The sequence below is a fragment of the Sciurus carolinensis genome, chromosome 13 (genome assembly GCF_902686445.1).
Source record: "Sciurus carolinensis chromosome 13, mSciCar1.2, whole genome shotgun sequence".
Taxonomy (NCBI): domain Eukaryota; kingdom Metazoa; phylum Chordata; class Mammalia; order Rodentia; family Sciuridae; genus Sciurus; species Sciurus carolinensis.
In genome coordinates, this window is record NC_062225.1 from 16336717 (window position 1) to 16360417 (window position 23701).

Consider the following 23701-nt stretch of genomic DNA (forward strand, 5'->3'; position numbering starts at 1 on the left):
CCCTCTAGTCCGCCATCTTGGCCCGCCCCCTTGGTCTTCCTTTCGCTCCTTTACTTATTTATTTATTTATTCATTCTACATATCTGTTAAGGTGAAATTCCCTTTGGTTGTTACATTTTATATATGCTTATAACATGATTTTGTTAAATTCATTCCATATTTCTTCCCTTTTCCCTTCTTTCCTCCTTCCCTCTTGTTCTCCTTCTATTTCACTCATCTTCCCTTTATATTTTTGATATCTGATTCCCACCACCACCACCTTCTTTCCCTTATTTTGCATTAGCTTCCACATATGAGAGATAACATTTGACACTTGGTTTTCTGGGTCTGGCTGATTTCACTTAGCATGATGTTCTCCATTTCAATCCATTTACTGGCAAATGCCATTATTTCATTCTATATGGCCAAGTAAAAACTCCATTTTGCCTATATACCATATTTTCTTGATCCATTAATTTATTGACAGGCATCTGGGGATGACTTGTGAATTATGTTTCTATAAACATTCTTGTGGCTGTGTCCCTAGAGTATGCCGAATTTAGTTCTTTTGGATAAATACCAATTAGTGGGATAGCAGGGTCATATTGTGGTTCCATTCCTAGTTTTTTGAGGAGTTGTCACACTACTTTCCAGAGTGGTGTCCTAATTTGCAGTCCCACCAACAATGTATGAGTTTACCTCCCCATCCCCCGCATCCTCACCAGTATTTATTATTGTTTGTGTTCTTGATAATCCCCTCTTTCACTGGAGTGAGAAAAATCTTAGTGTGGTTTTGATTTGCATTTCCCTGGTTGTTTCAGTTGTTTTAACATTTTTACACATATTTGTTGGCCAATTTTGGGGTTTTTGTTTTTGAGAAATTCGTTATAGTTCTTTTGCCCATTTATCAATTGAGTTTTGTTTTTATGTTGTTGAGTTTTTTGAATTCTTTATAGATTCTGGATATTAATCTTCTGTCAGAGAAGTAGCTGGCAAAGATTTTTTCCCATTCTGTAAGCTGTCTCTTGATGCTTTTAATTATTTCATTTGCTCTGCAGAAGTTTTGTAATTTGATGGAATCCCACTTATTGATTCTTGGTTTTATTTCTTGAGCTTTAGGGGTCTTGTTGAGGAAGTCAGTGCCTGTGCCTATACAATGGCATTGCAAGGTTTTTTGTCTAATTCCTAGGTCTTCAATCTATTTTGATTTGACTTTTGTGCAGGGTAAGAGATAGGGAGCTCATTTCATTCTTTCTACACATGGATATCCAGTTTTCCCAGCATCATTTGTTAAAAACGCTGTCTTTTCTCCCACATGTTTTCTGCAACTTTGTCAAGTATCAGATGACTGTATGAGGGTTTCTCTCTCTCTGTCTTCTCTTCCATTGATCTTTGCATCTATTTTGATGCCAATACTATGCTGTTTTTGCTACTGTAGCTCTGTAATACAATTTGAGATCAGTATTGTGATGCCTCCTGTATCACTTTTCTTGCTCAGAATTGCTTTGGGTATTCTGAGTCTCTTATTCTCCCAAATGAACTTAAGGTCTGTTCTTCTAATTCTGTGAAGAATGTCATTGGTGTTTTGATGGGGATTGCATTGAATTGGTATATTATATTGTTTAGTCTCCACATTTTTATGTGGTTTCTATTATTTCTCTTGCTGTTGATTTCTTGTTTCATTCCATTTGGTCCAATAGATTGCATGAAATTACATTCTTTATTTTGCTAAGACTTACATTGTGATGTTGAATATGGTATGTTTTGGAGAATGTTGCATGGTGCTGAGAAGGTAAATTTATTTGGGGGTAAAATATTCTGTACATATCTATCATGCCCATTTGATTTATAGTATTATTTAGGTTAGATATATCTGTATGGATTTTATGCTTCTATGACCTATTAATGATAAGGGTGTGTTGAAATCACCCAGTATTATTGTTTTGGGGGCTGTCTGAGATTTAATGTCAAGGAGGTTTTTTTTTAAATGTAATTGAGTATACTGACATTGGGGGCATATCTATTTACTATCATTATATCTTCCTGTTGGATTGTTCCCTTTACCAGAATGTAGTAGCCTTCTTTGTCTCTTCTGATTATTATTTTTTTGTGTGTGGTGCTGGGGATTAAATCCAAGGTCAGCAAGTACTCTACCAACTGAGCTACATCCCCAGCCCCTGATTAATATTTGCTGAAGTCTGCTTTGTCAGAAATGAGAATAGCTACTCTGACTTGTTTTCAGACTTCATTTGTATGGAATATATATATTTTTTTCATCCCAGGCTGAAACCTGGGGGAGTCTTTGCTTATGAGATGAATCTCGAACCTCTTGCAAAGAGCATATAGTTGCACCTTGTTTTTTGATCCGTTCTGCTAATCTTTGTCTTTTAATGGGGGAGTTGAGACCATTTATTTTAGTGTTTTTATGGATATGTGTTTGTGGTTTATTGACATTTGTTATATTTAATTCTGTCTTGATTCTCACTTAGATGTTTAGTCTTCCATTGATCTTCATCTTGGGAGTTTTAGGATTTGTTTTTGGGTTCCTCGTGTGCAGTTTATCTTTTCATATTCTTTGTAGTACTGTCTTGTCGTTCAGGCATTCTTTTATAGTTTATCCTTGTCATGGAAAGTTTTTATTTCTACGTCAGTATAAACAGTTGGGAGTTAGGGTAGCATCAGATTGATAGAACAGGTAGCAGGGAGTCACAATGCAGAGGCCCTGGTGAGGATTCTTATCTTTGTCTTACAGAGAAGACAAATCATTTTAGGTGGATACCATATTTGCCTTTTTAAATCACTTTTGACTATAAATGTAATGAACATATAGAAGAGATAAGCAAATGTTTAGGGGAGGCCAATTAGGGGAACATTTCTTGAACAATAGCAATAAAAATAAAGAACTGGATGTATTTGAGAGATTTAGAAGGTAAAATTGGAAGAATTTAGTGATCAGATCTAAGAAGATCCCAGAAGATGCTTAGAGGAAGATTTCTCTTCTGTGGTTATGGTTTCATTGATTAGGTTGATGACTATTCCATTCATTGAGATTAGGTTAGTGGTAAGAATGATGGAGCTCATAAGCTCATTTTGGGATCTGTTAAGAGTTTCCTCTGTGACATTCTAGTGACAGTGTCCAGTGAGGCACCTTTGGGTGTTTTATGCTCAGAGAAGGTCTGGGCCAAAGGAGTGACTCCTTTGGAATCATAGGCCTTTAGGTGGCTAATTGAAAATATGAGCAATAATAAGACTGCCTGGATGGAGAAACACATCTCAAAAGAAAGGTGCTTTGGAAACTACTTTAAATCACCCTCAGTTTTGTCACTTGAATGAGCAGGTAGGAGAGAGTGAGAAAAAGCCAGCAGTGGAGAACACCCACTGCTGGCGTTTTTTGAAGCTAAGTGAAGAGACTGTCAAGAAAGAAGGAGCAGACAACTGGTTGAAAATGAGGGTTAGGTTTATGCTGCACAAGTACAAAAATGAAGACCTCAAGTTATTACATTAAACAAAAAGGGCAGTGTTTGGAAGGTGGGGGTAGGTCAAGATTTACAGAATCATTTAGAATAGTAGGCACGGGTTTCTTTCTAGCTCGAGTGAAGTGAATGAACTGAAACCAGTTCTGTCACCTTTTGTTCTCTGTTCATAGTTCATAAACCAGGAATCAGTGACCTTAGGTCATGTTCCTATCTCATATTTAGGAGTGGGCATTAACCTGAAGGATTGTCCTACCAAACTATCCCATGGAGGAAAGGTAGTCAGGATCATAGTACCAAAGGAGATGGACAAGTGCTAGGCAGTCAAGATCCATTCATTGCCCATCACATGTGTTTATGGAGCATTTCTTTACTTTGGAGAACATTTGTTCACTAATCACATTAAACCTGGAGAATCAGGAGGGGAGACTTTTCAGTTAGGCCAAGTTCTAGATTGGGTGGGAGCAGTAAGAAAGGGAACTGGATTCCAGTGTGAGGATAGATTCTGCCTTCTCCCCTTGATGGAGGAGATATTTCTTACTAGATTTCTTGGTTTAAGCTGAGGCAAAGTATCTCCACTGGTGCTTTCTTATTTGTTGCTAAATGGTGTGATTCTGTAGCCTGATACATTGGAAATTTTTATTTTTCAGAGTTTCTAAGACTTTACATTTTATTTTCTGGTGAATCTTTCATGTTTAATTCGGTAATCACTATAATTTGGTTGACATGTAAAATCTATATTAATCCAGCAATTTTTTTAAAAGAACTTACATGTACTTGTTAGGATGACCTTTATTTCTCTTTGTCTTTATCAGCCCTCTTCATTGGTTTTCCGTTTGCATCTTATTGAATGGTTATGCTGAGTCATAGTTGGTATCCTAAGCTGCCCACAAGTGATCATGTACATCCAAGTACATGGCATTATACTCTTACTGGTTTTAATAACTTGATTTTAATGTTTTATATTGGTTATTTAAACAATATGAAACACAATTTTATAAAACTTCTTGAATCCCCAAGTTTAATAATTTCAGATTAATGTACTAATCTTTTCATAGTTAATCACCTTTAATATTTCTGTACAAAATCGCTGGCATTGAAGTGTTATAGGATCTATAATTTTGAAAGGAAGATTTATATAAAATTTTAGATTTGCTTATTATAGTAACATTTTGCATTTTTAGAGCCCTCAAGAGATAAATAACTCACTTTATTTTCAGTCCAGAGTAGACTTAGAAAAAAGTTCATCAGTCATATTCAAACTATACATGAAACACACAAACAGGTCGTCTGGGGAAGGGCTTGAGGATGTTCCTTGATGGCATGAGCATCTGAGAATGTTTTTTTTCTTCCTCTTTGGTTTTCAGCCTTGCTAGTGAGATCTTCAGCTATAGCATGTGGGCATTAAATATTCATGACAAAGCTACTTTTATAGTAAGGAAATAAATAGTATAGCAAGAAAGCTTTTTCATCTTCTTTGAATAAATCTATGATATAGTAAATAGTGGTTGCAGTCATTTCACAATACTAACCCTACAAACCATTCCCTTCCAGATCCCCTAAGAGTTTCCTCACCACCTTTTGAATGATAGTGCAGTTTTCTTTAATTAAAATTGTTCTCATAAGTGTGTGTTGTGCAGAGTTGACAAGTGTATAATATGATGGAAAATATTCAGGAGCAGCACATCACTCTCCTTCAGAGATACCCTGCTTGAAACAGTCTGATTTATGATGTTTGGGAATTGGGACTTCGGAGCAAGTCTGATCTGGTTCACATCCCAGTTCATTACTTTGAAGCTATGTTATTTTGGACAAATTATTTTACTTCTCAACTTTCATTTTTCTTACCCATAAAACAATATCAATGCTTGTTCTTGAGGGTTACTGTGGAAATTAAATATTGAACATGAGTTCAGAAATGTCCATTGCTTATGGCAAATACTCTACAAATGTTAGAGCTCTTCTTTTTATCATGTAAATTTATTTTCTTTCTAAGCAACTGTAGTACTTGTACAGAGCAGGGAGGCATTTTTAAAGAGAGTTACATTTTATATGAATTCAAGATAATGTCAATTGAGTCTGTTTTTAAAGGCTCTCAGTCCAGTGTTGTACGAACAAAATGTAGTGAGGTTTATAAAATCTGATAGACTTAGGGGCTTTTTAAAAATGAGACTCAAGTAGGAAAGACAAAATACTAGTACAAAGGAAAATGCCTCTTTGGCATCTGAGGCAGTTATGTGGTACCTAGGACATTTGTACATTTATAAGCTTTGCTCTTTTCCTACCTCACCCTCCCCTCCCCACTTCACCCCACTCCACTGCTGGTGAATCCAACTCAGGGGCTCATGCATGGCAGGAAAGCACTACCGCTGAGCTACATGCCCAGCCTAAGCTTTGTTCTTTTTTTTTTTTTTTTTTTTTTTTTTTTTATAATTTTTTGTAATTGTAGATGGACAGAATGGCTTTATTTTATTTGTTTATTTTTATGTGGTGCTAAGGATTGAACCCAGTGCCTCATGCAGGCTAGGCAAGCACTCTGCCACTGAGCTACAGCCCCAGCCCGCTAAGCTTTGTTCTTAATTAGAATGTTCTTATAGATGTTTAACTTGTGTTCCTCATGTTATCTGCTACGCATACCATAAACTTAACTATAAGTCACAATAGTTATTGTGCAACATTTTTAACTGCTGTTCCTTGAACTTTCTTTAGTTACACTATTTAAGATCAATCAAATTCCTGAATTCCATCATATTTTGAAGTCTGTTTATATGTATTTTCATAAGTAGTAGTAACTGACACAGAAAGAAAGTGAATTTGTATTACCTATCATCAGACCTTCAGGGTATTCTCTCAGAGAGTTAAAAATGGACTTATGAGGTTTATTTTTGACATATGAGGTTTATTATACTTCTGGAATGTTACAATTAAGAAAGGGTAGCTGTCTGTAGAGTTCCAGGACAGTCTTTGCTCTGCTTGATTTTATCTGCCTTTACTAACCAGAAGTTTCCATCACCAAACTATTTTGAAGAGCTTTACTAGATAGTCAGATGAAGAAGACAAATAGGGATCCCATTCCTGTTCTCAGGATTTGTGATCTGTTGGGAGAGGGAGGCAGCCAAAATGTAAATGCCCAGAAGTGCTTGGAAGTCACAATTCATTCTAAGTAGAGAAGTGGAGAAGCCCTGTAGAGAAAGTTACATCTGCATTTAACCTTGAGGGATAGAGGAATATGAGGGCAGAAGGAGGGTGGGGAGTGGCAGCATCAGAAACAAAGGAGATACCTGAAATGTGAGGTATGCTTTAAGAACAGTGAATAGGCATGCGTGGCTGGAACCTTAAGGGAATTGAATTTGTTTTGGTGAGAAATGAATCTAGGAAAGTAGAATCAAAGGATTCTATAGATAGCATAACTAATTGGGAAAAAAGATAAGGAGGTCTGTGGTTTTGGTGGAAGATCTAAGGAATGGCAGGAACAATGTGAAAAAAGAGGAACTAGAAGTCCAGAGATGATATAGGAGATTATTGTAACAGTAAAGGCAGAAAATGGCAAAGATCAAGTTGGACTGTAATAGGATATCTGTAGAAATGGAAAGAAGATGGACTTTAATGATGTCAGATTCACATTCTGAACTAATAAACCCTGGTGGTCAGATACAGAGATAAGTGCAAGAGAAGTGTCTCAGGTGACTTCATTTCTTCAATGTTTCTAGATAGAGTTAATGCCACTTAACAGAGACTAAAAAGGGAACATGTTTGGGAGGGTAGTTCTTGTGAAGGACTTTTTAATCAGTTCTAATATCTACATTAGCTATAGCACTGGAGGTCTTTTATCAAATGCTTTTACATGGCATGTTTCAGATTCTGTACATCAGCAGATACTGGTACATGCTGTTATATTTCTAATATCCACTTTGAGGTATATGAGATTTATCAAACTTATTACATCATCTTTTTAACCTGAGAGTAACACAGATAACTTTTTTTAGTGTTCAAGAGACCTACGAAGCCAAAAGACATGAATTGTATGGTGAGCGTCAGAGAAAAGAAGAAGAAATGAAGCAGATGTTTGTGCAGCGAGTAAAGGAGAAAGAAGCCATATTGAAAGAGGCTGAAAGAGAGGCAAGTTTGATGTGATTTACATTGATTCTTTTTAGGTGTCCTATTACTTTGGAGGATTTATCTTAATGCAGTTTAGACACTTTTTTTTTTGTAATTTCATGAATTTATATTCTGTCTTTAACAAAAGCAAGTCTTAATATCCATTTGGAGAGCATACATTCAAATTAGGGTAAAAGAAAAAAGAGAAACCAGGATAGGATCATAAAATAGAGGCAGGGGTTAGATGGTAATAACACTGCAAGAACTTGTACACAAATTTTTTTCTGACCTTCCTTGCAGCCAGTCCAGGAAAGGAAACCTGATCAGCTCTCATAGGCATTAAGTCTGCACCAATAAGCCTGGAGAGGCAGGAATTAGTAGAGGGCTTAGAATATAGAAGTGGAAACAAGCTTGATTGCAGGCTGTCAAAATGCTGTGCTGCTGCCCAGAACACATCACAATGGAGAAGGAGTACAGCTTTATCAAGACTGTTGTTTGAGCTGCTTTGTTTGCTCAAGTTGTATAGTGGATATATAAGTGAGAATTTTCAAAAGTGTTGGTAACACATACTCATGTTTAGTTGACATTTCTAGGTTGCTCCTTTAATTTTTGTCATAGAGTAAAGCAAAGTACTTAATGCCAACAGGTATCCAGTTTACGAGAATCCTATTCCGTCATGAACAGGGCTAAAAATAACTCGTTGTTGGTGTTGTGAGATAATTACTTTCAGACCTCATCTAGGTTTGTCTATATGAGTTACCATCTTGCATGATAATAATAATAATATTTTTATTTAAAAGTTTTAGTTTGTGAGCATTTCTTTATGTACCTCAAGTTTTAAAAGTATCACTGTGAGTTAAATTGTTGGTCTTATTTCATGCTTGGAAAAACTGGATTATAATAAAATAAGGAGCCAGGGGTAAAATGATGATACTGGGGCCTATTTTAGTCTTAGTTCTGTGTGCAGCACCCTTTAAGAGTAACTGACTTTTTGAATTTTTCTTTTATAATGTGTTCCCACATAGTGATCTTGATACTTTTTGGCAGTAGTTGTTTTGGGGTGGCATAATAGTTGAGAACATGAATCTCCTGATATCTGGTGCTCCTCATTCTCATTCATCTACCCTGAATTGAGAATGTTGCCTCCATTTTCTGACCTCCTTCATGAGATGTTAGGATGAGGACACATGGGAATCCAGTAGGAATGGAGGCCAAGCATTGACTGTTTGCTAGGAAGTTTCTTTCATGTGTAAAGGGCTGGAGAAAAGTGATGGGTGTAGAGGTCCAAGGCATTGCTAATCTGAGATTGAAGCTGGACTACAGTCTCCCAGTCTGACACTTTTTCTGTGGAACAAGATTTGCCCACTCCCCTCCTCTCCAAAAGATGGCAGGGTCAGTAACATAGGTCAGGCCCAGAATGGAGATGGTGTGTGCTGAAGAAGGGCATTTAGCTTCCTTAGGTCAATCACGAGGGTCATAATAAAGTGAAAACTGTGTCTATGTGGGTTACTTCTAATGGAGTCAGTGGTAACCATGTGATGCACACTTTGGGATATAAAGCCTTAAAAGCCTAAAATCAAATCTACTCATTCCTCTGTCCCCTTCCCAGAAGGTCTGCTCAGGAGACAAGTTCATTCCTATGGATCCTGCCCCTCTGCTCCATCTCTTTGGTTGAGATACTTTTAAAGGTTACAGTTAGCTACATTTTTAGGTGGGCATGGTGTTGCACACCTGTAATCCCAGTGACTCAGAAGGCTGAGGCAGGAGGATCACAAGTTCAAGGCCAACTCAGCAACTTAGAAGTACTCTGTAACCTTTCAAGATATTTTAGTATGCAGTAAAGTATGTTTCTTCCATTTAAGTAATCAGAGATATCATCTCTGTTTACATAATACAAAATCTGCCCACACAGGCTCCCTTCCTGAGCTTTACCTTGTACTCTGCTCCTCTCCCACATCATAGGGATGTACACACGCTCAGAGAGTTGTGACTCTTACACCATTGACCTGTTTTTTGTTTGTGTTTTGTTGTTCTGGGGACAGAACCCAGGGCCTTTGTGCTTACTGGGCAAGTACTCCCTACCACTGAACTATATAAATGAGCCTCTGATCCACATGACCCAGGGAAGTCCCATTCTTTAAACACATACACATATTTATTACATCTCTTATTCTGAAAAGCAGAAACTATTTAAATAAGCAAATACTAAGGAGCTGAGACTTCTTGGAAAAGGCATTCTCCGGAATGAAAGAATTATAGGTTAGAAGGGCCTTACATTTATACTTCAGCCTTGTCTCCCTTTTAATACTTCTGTCAGGGGCTCAGTGGCTCACAGGACAATTTACTTTTACCATGTATGGAACATGTAATTTTTATTAGGTGGAATTTAGCCATCTCTTATTTCTACCCTCATTCTCTGATATAATGAGTTATTTCCCCAACTATTTTATTCTTGTTGGCGTTATAGTGAGCATTACAAAATCATAGATCTATTTTTTCTTTTAAAAAAATTTTAAATTTTATTTGTTCTTTTTAGATATACACAACTGTTGAGTGTATTTTGACATATTACACATGCATGGAATAGAACTTATTCTAATTAGGATCCCAGTTTTAATGGATGTACATGATGTGGAATTTCACTGATGGTCTATTCATATTATGAACATAGGAAAGTTATTTCTGATTCATTCTGCTGTCTTTCCTATTTCTACCCCCCTCTTCCTTTCGTTCCCCTTTGTCTAATCCTGCCTTGTAGTATATTAACATCTGCATAACAGAGAGAACATTTGGCCTTTGGCTTTTTGGGATTCACTTATTTCACTTATGATAGTCTTCAGATGCATCCATTTACTGGCAAAAGTCTTGAAGTCATTCTTTCTTAGGACTGAGTAATATTCCATTGTATGTATGTATACATTTTCTTTATCTATTCATCTGTGGAAGGACACCTAGGTTGGTTCCATAGCTAATCTATTGAGAATTGAGCTGCTTTGAACATTGACGTGACTGTGTCACTGTAGTATGCTGATTTTAAGTCCTTTGGACTGAGGAGTGAGATAACTGGGTCAAATCGTGGTTCCATTCCAGGTTTTCTGAAGAATTTTCATACTGTTTTCCATGGTGGTTGCATCAATTTGCAGCCCCACGAATGTACTTTTCCCCCACATGCTCACCACCATTTATTGCTACTTATATTCAGAATGGCAGTTGTGACTAGAGTGAGATGGAAGCTCAGTGTAGTTTTAATTTGCATTTCTCTAACTGCTAGAGATGTTGAACATTTTTTCATATATTTGTTGATTATTTGTATTGCTTCTTCTGTGAAGTGCCTGTTCACTTCTTTTTTCCATTTATTGATTGGGTTATTTGGTTCTTTATTATTATTATTATTTTTTTTTGGTGTTGTTTTTTGAGTTCTTTGTATGTCCTGGAGATTAATGCTCTGAGGTGCAGGTGGCAAAGATTTTCTCCCATTCTGTAGGCTCTTTGTTCATGTTCTTGATTGTTTCCTTTGCTGGGAAGAAACTTTTTAGTTTGATACCATCCTGTTGTTGGTTCTCAATTTTACTTCTTGTGCTTTAGGAGTCTCGTTGAGGAAGTCAGTTCCTAAGCTGAGATGATGAAGCATTGGGCCTACATTTTTTCTTTTAGGCTCACCTTAGTCCTTGATCCACTCTGAGTTGAGTTTTGTGCAGAGTGAGAGATAGAGGTTGAATTTTGCTACACATGGATTTCCAGTTTTCCCAGCACCATTTATTTTTTGCGTCTCATGGGAATTTATTCAAAAAAGTAATTCAGAGCATAAGAAAGAAAAGACTCTTGGCTGCATCTGAACAATTTGTTTCAAAAAAATCAATTCTAAACATTACTGTCTGTGATAAAAGGAAGACATTGAGAAGATCTGCCTTATCAAGACTGTGACCTCTGTGCCAACTCATATCCATCTCTTTTGATAAGGTCACCTGGATTATGGGGCAGGGAGGGAGAGGAGGTGCTAAAATGGCACCCTTTGTCTTTCCCATGTAGTCACCTCAGAAAAGCAGAGAACTGCCTGCAGGTGCCAGCAGCACCATTTATTGAGGAGGGTATCTTTTCTCCAGTGTATGTTTATGGCACCTTTGTCTAGCATGAGATTTATGTATTTATGAGTATGTCTCTGTATCTTCTGTTCTGTCGTCTTCATGTCTGCTTTGGTGCCACTACCATGCCATTTTTGTTACTATAGCTCTGTGGTATAATTTAAGGTCTGGTATTGTGATGCCTCCTGGTTTACTTTACTTGCCAAGGATTGCTTTGACTATTCTGGGCCTCTGTTTCTCCAAATGAATTCATGACTGCTTTTTCTGTTTCTATGAAGAATATCATTGCTATTTTAAAGGGAAGTACATTAAATATTTATAGTGGTTTTGGTAGTATGGCCATTTTGACAATGTTGATTCTGCCTATCTAAGAACACACAAGAGCTTTCTATCTTCTAGGGTCTTCTTCAGTTTCTCTCTTTAGTGTTTTGTATTTTTCATTGTACAGGTCTCTAACCATTTTTGTTAGATTGATTCCCAAGGTTTTTTGCTGTTGTCTTTTTTTTTTTTTTTTGAGGCTATTGTGAGTTGGATAGTTTTCCTAATTTTTCTTTCAATTGTTTCATCATTGGTATATAGGAACACGGTTGATTTTTGAATGTTAATTTTATATCCTGCTCTTTTGCTGAATTCAGATATGAGTTCCTGAAGTTTTCTGGTGGTTTTTGGGATCTTCTAAATAATGGATCATGTTGCTCATGTCATCAGCAAATAGGGATAGTCTGAGCTCTTCTTTTCCTATTCGTATACCTTTAATTTCTTTCTTTTGTCTAATATCTCTGGCTAGCATTTCAAGGATTATGTTGAATAGAAGTGGTGAAAGGGGGCATCCCTGTCTTCTTCCGGTTTTTAGAGGGGATGCTTTCTATATTTCTCCATTTAGGATGATGTTGGCCTTGGGTTTAACATATATAACTTTTACAATGTTGAGGTGGTTTGGTTCCTACTATCCCTAGTTTTTCTAGTGTTTGGAACATGAATGGATGTTATATTTTGTCAAATACTTTTTCTGCATCTATTGAGATAATCCGTGATTCTTGTCTTTAATTCTGTTGATTTGGTGAATTATGTTTATTGATTTTCATATGTTGAACCAACCGGGTGTCCACTTGACCATGGTGCACTATTTTTAAAATATTTTTTGTATGTGATTTGCCAGTGTTTTATTAAGAATTTTTGCATCTGTGTTCATCAGGGATGTTAGTCTGAAGTTTTTTTTCCTTGATGTCTCTTTGTATGGTTTTGGGATCAGAGTGATACAACTTTCTTAGAATGAGTTTGGAAGGATTCCCTCCTTTTCTATTTTATGAAATAATTTGAGGAGAATCGGTGTTACTTCTTTGAAGGTCTGATAGAACTCGATTGAGAATCTGTCTGGTCCTGGGCTTGTCTTTTTTGGTAGGCTTTGGATGCATCTTCTATTTCATTGCTTGAAATTGATCTGTTTGAATTTTCTATATTCTGATTCAATTTTTATGTCTCTAGAAATTTGTTGAAGTCTTTGGGATTTTCTGTTGTATTGGACTATAATTTTTAAAATAGTTTCTTGTTATCATCTGTATTTCAGTAGTGTCCATGGTGATATTTCCTTTTTCCATCGTGGATTTTAGTAATTTGAGTTTTTTCCCTCTTTCTCTTGATTAACTCAGCCAAGAGTTTAAAATCTTATTATTTTTAAAGAACCAGCTTTTTGTTTCATTGATTTTTTTTTTTTTTTAATTCTGTTTTGTTTTGTTTTGGTTCTTCAGTTTCATTGATTTCAGCTTTGATTTTAATTATTTCCTGTCTTCTGCTTTTGGTATTGATTTATTCTCATTTTCATAGGACTTGGAAATGTAATATTAGGGTATATATTTTGTGACTTTCTATTCTTTTAGAACCACCTTCCTTGTGTCCCAGAGGTTTTGATATGTTGGATTGTTATTCTTATTTACCTCTTAAGTATTTTTTTATTTCACCTTTGATTTCTTCTGCTATCCTTTGGTCATACAGTATTTAACCTCCAGGTGTTAGAGTAGCTTCTATTTTTATTTTATTGTTGATTTCTAATTTCATTCTGTTATTATCTGATGGAATGCAAGCAAGGTATTATCTCTCTCTCTCTCTCTCTCTTTTTTTTTTTTTTTTTTTTTGTATTTCCTAAGAGTTGCTTTGTGGCCTAAGATATGGTCTGTTTTAAAAAAGAATCTGGTTGCTACTGAGAAGAAGGTGTATTCAGTCATTGATGGATGAAATATTCTATGTATGTCTGTTAATTCTGTTGTATTATTTAGTTCTGTAACTCCTTTATTTAGTTTTTGGAAGATCTATCCATTGATGAGAGAGGTGTGTTAGAGGTGTGTTGTGGTCTATTTGATTCTTGAAATTGAGAAGGATTTGCTTGATGTACATAAATGCTGCATTGTTTGAGGCATATTTACAATTAATATATCTTGTTGGTGTATAATTCCCTTAAGTAGTATGAAATGACCTTCTTTGTCTCTCTGATTAACTTTGACTAGAAGTTCACTATGTCTGATATGAGGATAGAAACCCCTGCTTGTTTATGAGATCCATGTGAATAATGTGTTTTTTTTTTTTCCCCCATCCTTTTGCCTCTTGTCTTGGATGTCTGCCTGTGAGGTAAGGCTCTTGGAGACAGCATATTGTTGGGTCTTGTTTTTTTAATTCAATCCGCCAGTCTATGTCTTTTTATTGATGAGTTTAGGCCATTTACATTCACTGTTATTATTGAGAAATGATTTTTATTCCCTGTCATTTTGATTTATTTATGATTTTAGATTTGAATTAGTTTCTCCTTTGATTGACTATTCTAGGGTATTTCCTCCCTTTGCTGGTTTCAGTTTTATTTTTCATGAAATATTTTATGGAGTATGTTTTGTAATATAGGCTTTCTAGTTGTGAATTGTTTTAACTTTTATCATGGAAGGTTTTTATTTCATCATCAAAGCTTAATTTTGCTGGTATAGTATTCTTGGTTAGCATCTATTTTCTTTCAGTGCTTGGTACATATTATTTCAAGACCTCCTAGCTTTTAGAGTCTGGTTTGAGAAATCAACTGAGATCCAGATTAGTTTCTTTGTAAATGTGTCCTGCTATTTTTCTCTGGCAACCTTTAAAATTTTATATTCTCTATATCAGGCATTTTCATAATATTGTACCTTTGTGTGTATATTTGGGGTCCTGTATGCCTTCTGTATTGGATTTTCCATTTCATTCTTAAGGTTTAGGAAATTTTCTAATATTTCATTGACAAGATTTTACATTACTTTGGTTTGTATCTCCAAGCCTTCATCTATCCCAGTAAACCTTATATTTGGTCCTTCATGGTAGCCCATATTTCTTGGAAGTTCTTCTGTTCATGCGTCTCTTAATATCTTTTCTCCATGGTCAACTTTATTTTCAAGATGATATGTTTTGTCTTTGTTGCCTGAAATTCTGTCTGTCTTTCAACTAATCTAGTCTACTAGTTATGCTTTCCATTGAATTTTTAATTTGGTTTATTGATTCATTCATTTCAAGGATTTATGCTTGATTTTTTTCAGAATCTCTCTTTATTGTTCTTTCATTTCCTGTATTTTCTCTCTAATTTTGCTCTTTACTTTATCCTTTACCTTGCAGATTATTTTATGAACTTTCTAAACTTCTCTGACATTTCTTCCACTGTGGTATTGATGGATTCTGTTATTGAAATATTTTGGTTTGTTTGGGGCAGTTTGTTCCCTTGCTTTTTCATATTGTTTGTGTGTCTACCCATGTAACAGCATAGATATGAGGCAGTAGAGTTTCTGCCCTTTGGCTTATAGTGTCCCTGAAGGTTTCCAGTACCTCACAGTTTAGGGACAGAAAAATAACAGCAACCACCATTGCAAACAATATATAGCATTAAGCAAATAGTTCTAACAACAACCAATGCAAACAATAATATAGCATTAAATAGTTCATTCTGTGACATCTACAATGTTAATTGTCACAATAAACGGAAATAATCTTATCAGTTATTTCCCACAGTAAAACAGTAAAAGGGTTTCCAATTTCGAATGCTGAACAGGGAGAGCACAGAAGAGATTTAGGATGTGATTATGAGGGAGGAGAGAAAATATAAGTTAAAAATTAAAGGAAGAGAGAAAGAAAAATAGAGTTTGTTAGCAGAGGAGAGAAAGAGAATCAAAGAAAACAGATAAATGAGAGAAAATATGTAAAATAAAAAATTAAAAATAAATGCAAATAGGTACTGGGGTTGTAGCTTCTGTGGTAGAGCACTTGTTGCACATGTGTGAGGCACTGCATTCTATCCTCAGCACCACATAAAAAGAAATAAATAAAATAAAGATATTGTGTCCATTTACAACTAAAAAAATTAAATAAATAAATAAATACAAATGAAGAATACAAAACAAAACTGAAATATACTAATCAGCATCCTAGTCCTCAAAGTACTTAGCCATGAAAAATAACTGGTAGAAGTTAGAAAAAATTGACAACTATGTATGTATATAAGTGTCTATTGACCATTCACATTTCCATTAAACAGAAAAGAAGAAAAAAGTTCTCCATGAAAAGTTAAATTGTTTCTTCAGAGTTCAAAACAAAACATTCTCAGCTTCCCCTCTCCACAGTGTTAGGTGTGGTGGACTGAAGTGTGATGTCTGCTTCTCCCTCAAGGTGGAGTTCTGGTGTGTGAGAGTCAATCCCGCAGGTTGAGCTTCTGGAGGCAGTGTTAAGGTCTAGGTAGGCTCTAGGTTCTTCGTTGAATGTTGATTTGTTTGAAGATTTTAAATCAGCATACCTCCAGGGCCCAGCATTTGCCTGCCCACACTAGGAGACTGCACCCCAGGAATCTTCCCTGGGTTCCAGTTGTACAGTGGAAGAGCCAATCGTTTGTCCTCTCTGTTACCCATGGACTCCTCGTTTCATGGTCTTTTAGTTTCAGTCTGCAAACACAATTATTCCTGCCCCTACCCTTTTGAATTCCTGGCTGGCCTGTCTCTCGCTGTTGGTCTTGCAAGCAGCTAGATTGGAGGGGGAAAGGGGTTTGGCCAAGTGGGTATCCATGACCTCTGTTCCCCTGTGTAAACCCCTCCCTGCATTTGATTTTCTCCTGGTCATGTAGGCACACTCTATGTTGTGCAGGGTGTGTTTGCCAGGCCTGAATTTTGGGTCCAGTTTGGGTTTGCTGAAAATCAGCTCACCCGGCTTCTGGTCCCCGCAGCTCAGCTGCAAAATGGCTTCATCCTTTGTCTTCTGTGGGCAGCTGCAAGAGATGCACTTCTTTCTTGCACAGTGATTGTGTGCAATAAGTCTTTCAGGTTAGTTCATCAGTGTCTTTGACCACAGACCTCCTAAAAATGTGGGTTCCTTTAATTCCATTATCTGTCCACTTTGCTCCTGGTGGGTGGGGGAAGTCTAGCTTGCCATGGCAGTAGCACTGGGGATTACTTCATTATTTTATTAATTTGAACGTCCTAAGTCCTCCGTATGCTTTGAGTGTCCAGTATTAATTTCCAGCAAAGTCACTTTTTTTCCCATCCACGTGCTGAGAAGTTGCCTATTTGCTTTCTTGGTTTCATGCCATGAAGCAGCCAGGAAAGCAACCCCCTCTGTTCCTCCATCTTGAAACCCAACTGTCATTATATACCTTTTTTTCCAAACACCAAGTCTAACTGTCACCAAAACTGGGAACCTGCCTGGATCCTGACTGGTTGAATTCATCTGCCTGCCTGTATAAGAAATAAATGATGTGAAAAGATAAAATGAATTTTATGCAGTTTGATCAAACTGGGGAAAAGCAGATAGTTTCTTTCTTTCCAGGTCCTAAGATAATGGTTATAATTTATAGAAATATATGTAGATTAAGCTTGGCTATATAAGCCATAGAACATGTCAGTTGAAACTTCCTTGGTACAGGAAGGACCAGGGGGTATTTTTCAGTTTTCAATCTCAGCTTGAGGAAGTTCAGGATGCAGAAAAGGGCTTACCAGGAAGTTGCTTTTTATTTATTTGCATGAATGCTCTGTTACTACCCAAAACTGAAAATATCAATCTCAGGTTTATCTAATCAGACTAGAGGACAAAAAAAGTTATCTTTTAGATTTTAGATTCTGCACTTTGGTGTTGGCAAGCATGCACACAATTGATTCATGTGGCGCCTGCTCAAGTCCCCAGATTATTGTGTTATGTTTAAGGTAAACTACAATTAAACCAGCTCCACCTGTTAATCAGAATCTTTGTCCTTATTACCCAGTGCTGATCCAAATAATGAGGACAAGCTCTTGAAAAAATGGAAAAGATGTTTCATTGATTTGTTTGAAAATGAGGAAAGTAGCAGATTAGTATCTCAAGAGATATCATCCCCCTTACAAGGAGGGAGCAAAGGGTTTTTAAAGGGAAATTCAGGGGCCAGACTCAGGATGTGCTGTCAGGAGATATGATTTATATTCAGAAGGTGGCTGTTTTAATCAGTTTTGCATTGTTGTGGCCAAAATACCCAACAAGAACAACTTCAAGGAGGAAAGGTTTATTTGGGTCCCACAGTTTCAGAAGTCTCCGTCCATAAATGGCTGACCCCTTACTCTAGACCCAAGTTGAGGCACACATCAAGGTGGAAGGGCCCAACTTATTAGCTCATGGAGGGGTTAGGAAGCAGAGTGAGGAAGTAAGGAAGGGGCTGCAAGGAAAAACTACCCTTTCAGGGTACACATCCAGTGACCCACCTCGTCCAGCCATGCCCCACCAGTCTAGTTACCACCCAGTCAGTGCATTCAAACTAGGATGGACTGCTTATATTACAGCTCTCACAGTCCATTCACTTGACCTGCAAATATTCCTGCATTAACACAGGAGCTTTGGGGGACACCTCTTATCCAAATATCAACAGTGGCCTTCAGATAGTTGCTTGAACCTGGCACAGATTTCTTTCTTCTTTTGATCAATGAGCTGAAGAGCATGACCTGGAATGGGAAAAAATGCTAATTTGCATCCCCTGAAGTTTTGGGGGTGTGGAGGAAGAGAGGAAGAAATTTTGGGGGCAACAAACATCAGTTTTAAAATAAGCCACCAGAGGTCAAACAGCTGGGTTCATGCAAAGCGTGAAGTTGATCCCCATTTTACACCTGCATTCCTCCTATACCCCTGTGAACTTACATGCAGCACTTCACGTAATTTTATCTGTATTTTATCTCAGTACTGGTTCTTCCATTGTGTTTTGCTGAGTGCTAGGAGTAGAAAAGATATGAAAAGCAGAGCTCCTAAGCAATCCTCAGGAAGAAGTTGCTCATACAATTACTCTACAATGAGTGTTGTGCTAAAGGTTTCTTTGATGGCTGTAATAGAAGGGTGGAAAGAGCAGAGATTCCTTTATTTGTTAGTGACTAGTATTTCTTGGGTGCTTTTTCTGCCAGACATCATAGTTTAAAAATGTTATGTAAGCCCCCTTGATTTTTTTTTAAAGCTTCCTTTTTATATGTTGTTTCTCAGAGTTTTATACCCTTTGAGAAATACCACTTCTGTTGTTCATATAAGGAATTCCTTAAATTGTGAAGCAGAATAAATTTAAACACAGGCCTGCCTTTACGTTGATAGTGTTCCCTTCATATGGTTTATTACGGTGATTTTCAGCCCCAAGGAAATGGAAATTTACTGGCTTGGTTCTTTTTCTTTCTACATTCCTGCTCTTTTATTAATAGGGAAAGAATACATTCTTAGTTGGAACAAACCGCTTGTTCCCAAATTAACAAGAAAAATACAGAAGCTTCTTAACATCTATACTTCACATATACATGAGATATTCAGTCAGTAATTTTTAGAGAGGTGGCTTTGAATTCCAGATTCTATAGAATCTTCAACAAGGAACAATGAGTTTTTAAAGAATTGACAAGACAAAAGCAAAGGAAGGCAGATGAAGTCTAGTAAAGCCTGTGAATAAGAGATCCTCTGGGGCTTACTCTAGGCCACTGTTAAACCTTTTTCCCCTTGTGAGGGAGGTGCAGGGTACTCTTTGTAGATCTTTGTCCTGCTTTTAGGTGTTAGAGGGAGGACAGAGAACTCTTCAGCATCTGCTGCTGCTTCGGTTCAGTAGTCCTTCATATTTTAGAGTGGCAAATTCTGGTCTCCCACAGCTGCATTCAGTGTATTCGGCCTAAATTTATTTATTTTTTTACTGTCTTTGTTGGATATTTGTCTATTTTTTCCCCCATTATAAATGTGTAAATTCTACTAAAATATTTTTATTCAAGCTTTCTTTGAATTCAGGATTTCTTTGTTTAGATTTCAAGAAGTTACTGAATGTATGTAAATATGCAGTATAGTTGTAAGGTTCTTGACAAACTAACAACTAACATTTGCTTTCCAGTAGGGTTTGCCAGTATAATTTCAAAAACTATGCATTATCTTTATTAGGAAAATAAGCGGTTTTTTCCTTCATGATACTTTCCTTCAGCTCTCTTATGGCCCTTATTTATTTATTTATTTATTTACTGACCATGAACTTGAGAAACTTTATTAAAGAGGTTTTGATAAGAAACTGTAAAGGAAGAAAATAAAAACTCCGAAAAAGGTCAGTTTTGTTAATGACGCTATGGTTTATTATTGCATCTGGTTCAAGCATTTTTTGCATGGGAACTCATTTAAAATTAAAATTATCAAGGCAATTCCAGATGTAAACTTTTCTTGAAGCATGAGCTTAGGAGACATTAGGAAAATGATGTGAACCTAAGTGGAAGTTGGGATTGTCTAGTTGCTGAGCCAGAGAGCATTCCTGTGCGTGTGCTGCCACTCTGTGTCAGAAATGGGAATTACATTTTTATTTCACAGCTGCAGGCCAAATTTGAGCACCTTAAAAGAGTTCACCAAGAAGAAAGACTAAAACTTGAAGAAAGGAGAAGAGCTTTGGAAGAAGAAATGATCCATTTTTCTAAAAGGAAATCTAGCTGTGACATATTCCTGAACCAATCCTTTATGGCATCGGGTAGTAACATTAAGAAGGACAAGGACCGCAAGAAGTAAGAGCCCTCACCTTCTGCATCTGTAGCCCTTTCCTTCTCTATTGTCTATTGGCTCTGCTCCCCGTCCCCACCCAAATTCCATACTGGGGATCAAACCCAGGACCTTATGTGTGCTAGGTAAGCATTCTAACACTGGGCTACACCCATAGTCCTCCTGGCCCTACTTGATCTTCCTAGTTCTAACTCCTGTTTACTTACTTTCTGCCTGCCTCCTGATATTCAAACTGCAGCTCCCTAAGAGCACAGATCTGTCTTCTGATTTACTGTTCTTTTCCGAACAGCTAGAACAGTATCTGGCGCATACTAGGGGCTTTGTAAATACTTGAATGAACAAAATAAAATAATACAACATAGTAGAAAAGGGTCAGTTAACTGGGAGAAAATTTAACTGTTCTCATTTCTCCCAGCCCAATCATGGCCTTAGTTCACAGCTAATGACTGCTGACCTATCATGAGTTATTTTGAATTTTATGTTTAAATTGAAACTGTGTACTTTGTTGGAGAAAAAAACCCTAATTTTTAGGATCACTTTTCTTTTAACCAATTCTTTTGATTATTGATTTTGTGAGAATTTTTATTTTAATAAGGGAACCAGGCTATCGATTCGAACTCCTGTGCTTTGATGTCAGAACATGTGAAACCAATGATGGACGTAAAGATGCAGAGGAAGGTAGAGAGGGCCACAGTACAAGGGGGCGGCCTTGAGTAGCAATTGGATGATAATCTCAAGCTTATAGGTTTTGGTATGTGTTAAAATCAAAAAGTTACGGAAGTTTTAGAAAATAAGTTTTGTTTTTTCCCTTTTTGATCTCCTTCTGTACTTTGTGTCCTTCATTTTATTTCTCCCACTTAAAATGTCCTTATTAGTTTACCTATTTGATTGTAGTGAAATTCTTCATGATTTGTTCTGTTCAGAATACTCCTTTGTGGTCTTTGCCTCAGCCACCTATGCCCTAGCAGGGTCATGTCCTCCTATGATAGGCCCAGAACAGGACTTCTACTTTAATTTTCTCAATGCCTGTGTTTCATGCAATTTTTTTTGAAAGAATTAATGTGATAGTGTAACAGGGATATTTGATTCAAGCATTGTATTTCAAAAGGTAGACTATAGATATAATAGTACTGCTTTCCAACATACATTTTTAAAAATTATAATGTTAAACAGTACCTTGCTTTATTGTTTCATCTCAAATATTACTAAAATTAGATTCTCTAGTTTTTCCTTTCATATTAAAGACCACTTATGTTTACATTATAAAATTTGTCACGCTGCTGCACTTGAGAACCATGCAGTTGTTTGCAACATCAGAAAAACCACGTCCATAGAGCTTAGAATTTATCCTTAAGAAATTATGGTTTGGTGTTTTTTTGTTTTCCCTTTACCTTTTCAAAACCCTGTAGCTAAATATCCTGTGATATATTTTCTCTGTAAAAACTTTGTAAAACCAATGACTGGTAATTTTTACTTCCTGTATTGTTTTGTGTTGTACCAATCAAAGATTTTTTCTCTTTTCAGCCCCAATTTTATGTAACAGGAGTTCCAGAGCACAGAAGGTCATCACAAGCAAAAGTAAAATGTTATAAGTATGCTTTGATATTCTTGTTTTTATTTGCTTTATCACTAATTATATATCTGGCAAATGTCCACTGTTACTGACATTTATGGAAAAATACTTTTGAGTATAAGGTTAATACATAAGCCAAAGTAGATATTACTTAGATATTCACTGCTGTTAGAAGTCTCAAGGTGCTGTTTTGCAATGAATCTAGGTATCTTCTCCTACTGCCAAGTTATTTTCACTTAGTCACATTTTATGCCAAAGAGCAAAGACTGAGTGCCATTGAAAATACAGAACTCCTTCATACTGTGGCTGATTACATTTATATTCCAGGATGAACTTTTCCATATACACTAAACAAATAAACAAAAAAGTGGGGGAATGTGTTTTAGAATGTATTATATGGCTCAAACTCTAACCTCTCAATAGTTTTATAGAATTATAAAATTTTGTTACAGTTATCCCATTGGTAATATTCTAACCCTTTGTGTCAGATTATATAACAGAATGACTTTTTGTGCTTGAGTATGCCTTGTTGTGGTTGACATATTGCTGTAATGAAACAAAATATGTTGAAAAGTTAAAACATTCAGGTTTTAGCTTTTTACCTAGTGATACCTCTGAACCTGGGTGTATCATTCTATTTTCATTAGGATAGCTTACTGCTTGTTTAAAACTGTCTTTCAGGGGAAAAAATAAGAAGGTTAAATCAATTTTATTAAAAATATTTCTTTAAACTAAACTATGAACTTCTGAATGTTAAAAACATAAAAAATTCTTATTTCAAGGGATACTTGTATTCAGTGCCTTAGTATTTTCACAGCATATTAATGGTTCTAACTTTCATAATGGTCATAGGTGTATAAGTTTTCATTTTTGTACTTGAATATTCTAAATAAAACCGATATTCTCGAAAAATTTATCTACATAGTTACTAAAAATGTGTTTTAGTTACTTTAACTTTGTTGTTTTTAGTTGACATTAATTTGTGTTTTTATGGGTTATAGTGATATTTCACTATTTGTACACAATGTGTAATGATCAGATCAAAGTAACTGGCATATTCATCACCTGAAATGTAACTTTTTTTTATGTTGGGTATGTTCAACATTTTTTAATTTTAAAATATGTACTTACTTGTTATTAACCATAGTTATTCTACTGTACTATAGAAGTTATTCCTCCTATCCAGCTGTACCCCTGTACCCATTAATAATTCTCTCTTCATCTTTCCCCCACATCCTTCTTTACCTCTGATAACTCTATATTTTGCTCCTGAGAGACCATCAGTTTTAGTTTCTACACATATCTGGGCCTGACTTCACCTAACATAATGTTCTTTAGTTCTATCTATGTTGCTGAAAGTGACAGGATTTCATTTTTCTTATGGCTAAATAATAGTATTCATATGTGTGTGTGTGTGTGTGTGTCTGTGTGTGTGTATAAAACATTTTCTTTATCCATTCCTCTGTTGATAAATACTAGCTTGTTTCCATATCTTGACTATT

At 36.2% G+C, this 23701-nt stretch overlaps 1 protein-coding gene across 1 annotated transcript in view; it reads left to right on the forward strand.

The window, feature by feature from the left end:
• Window positions 1-23106, forward strand: part of Septin10 (septin 10) — a 78743-nt gene extending 55637 nt beyond the window's left edge. The window contains exons 9-11 of the mRNA XM_047522674.1: window positions 7439-7571; window positions 20444-20631; window positions 22151-23106. Coding sequence (XP_047378630.1) covers window positions 7439-7571; window positions 20444-20631; window positions 22151-22166 — 337 coding nt within the window. The 3' untranslated portion in view covers window positions 22167-23106. The remainder of the gene's footprint in view (window positions 1-7438; window positions 7572-20443; window positions 20632-22150) is intronic.
• Window positions 23107-23701: the final 595 nt, after the last annotated feature.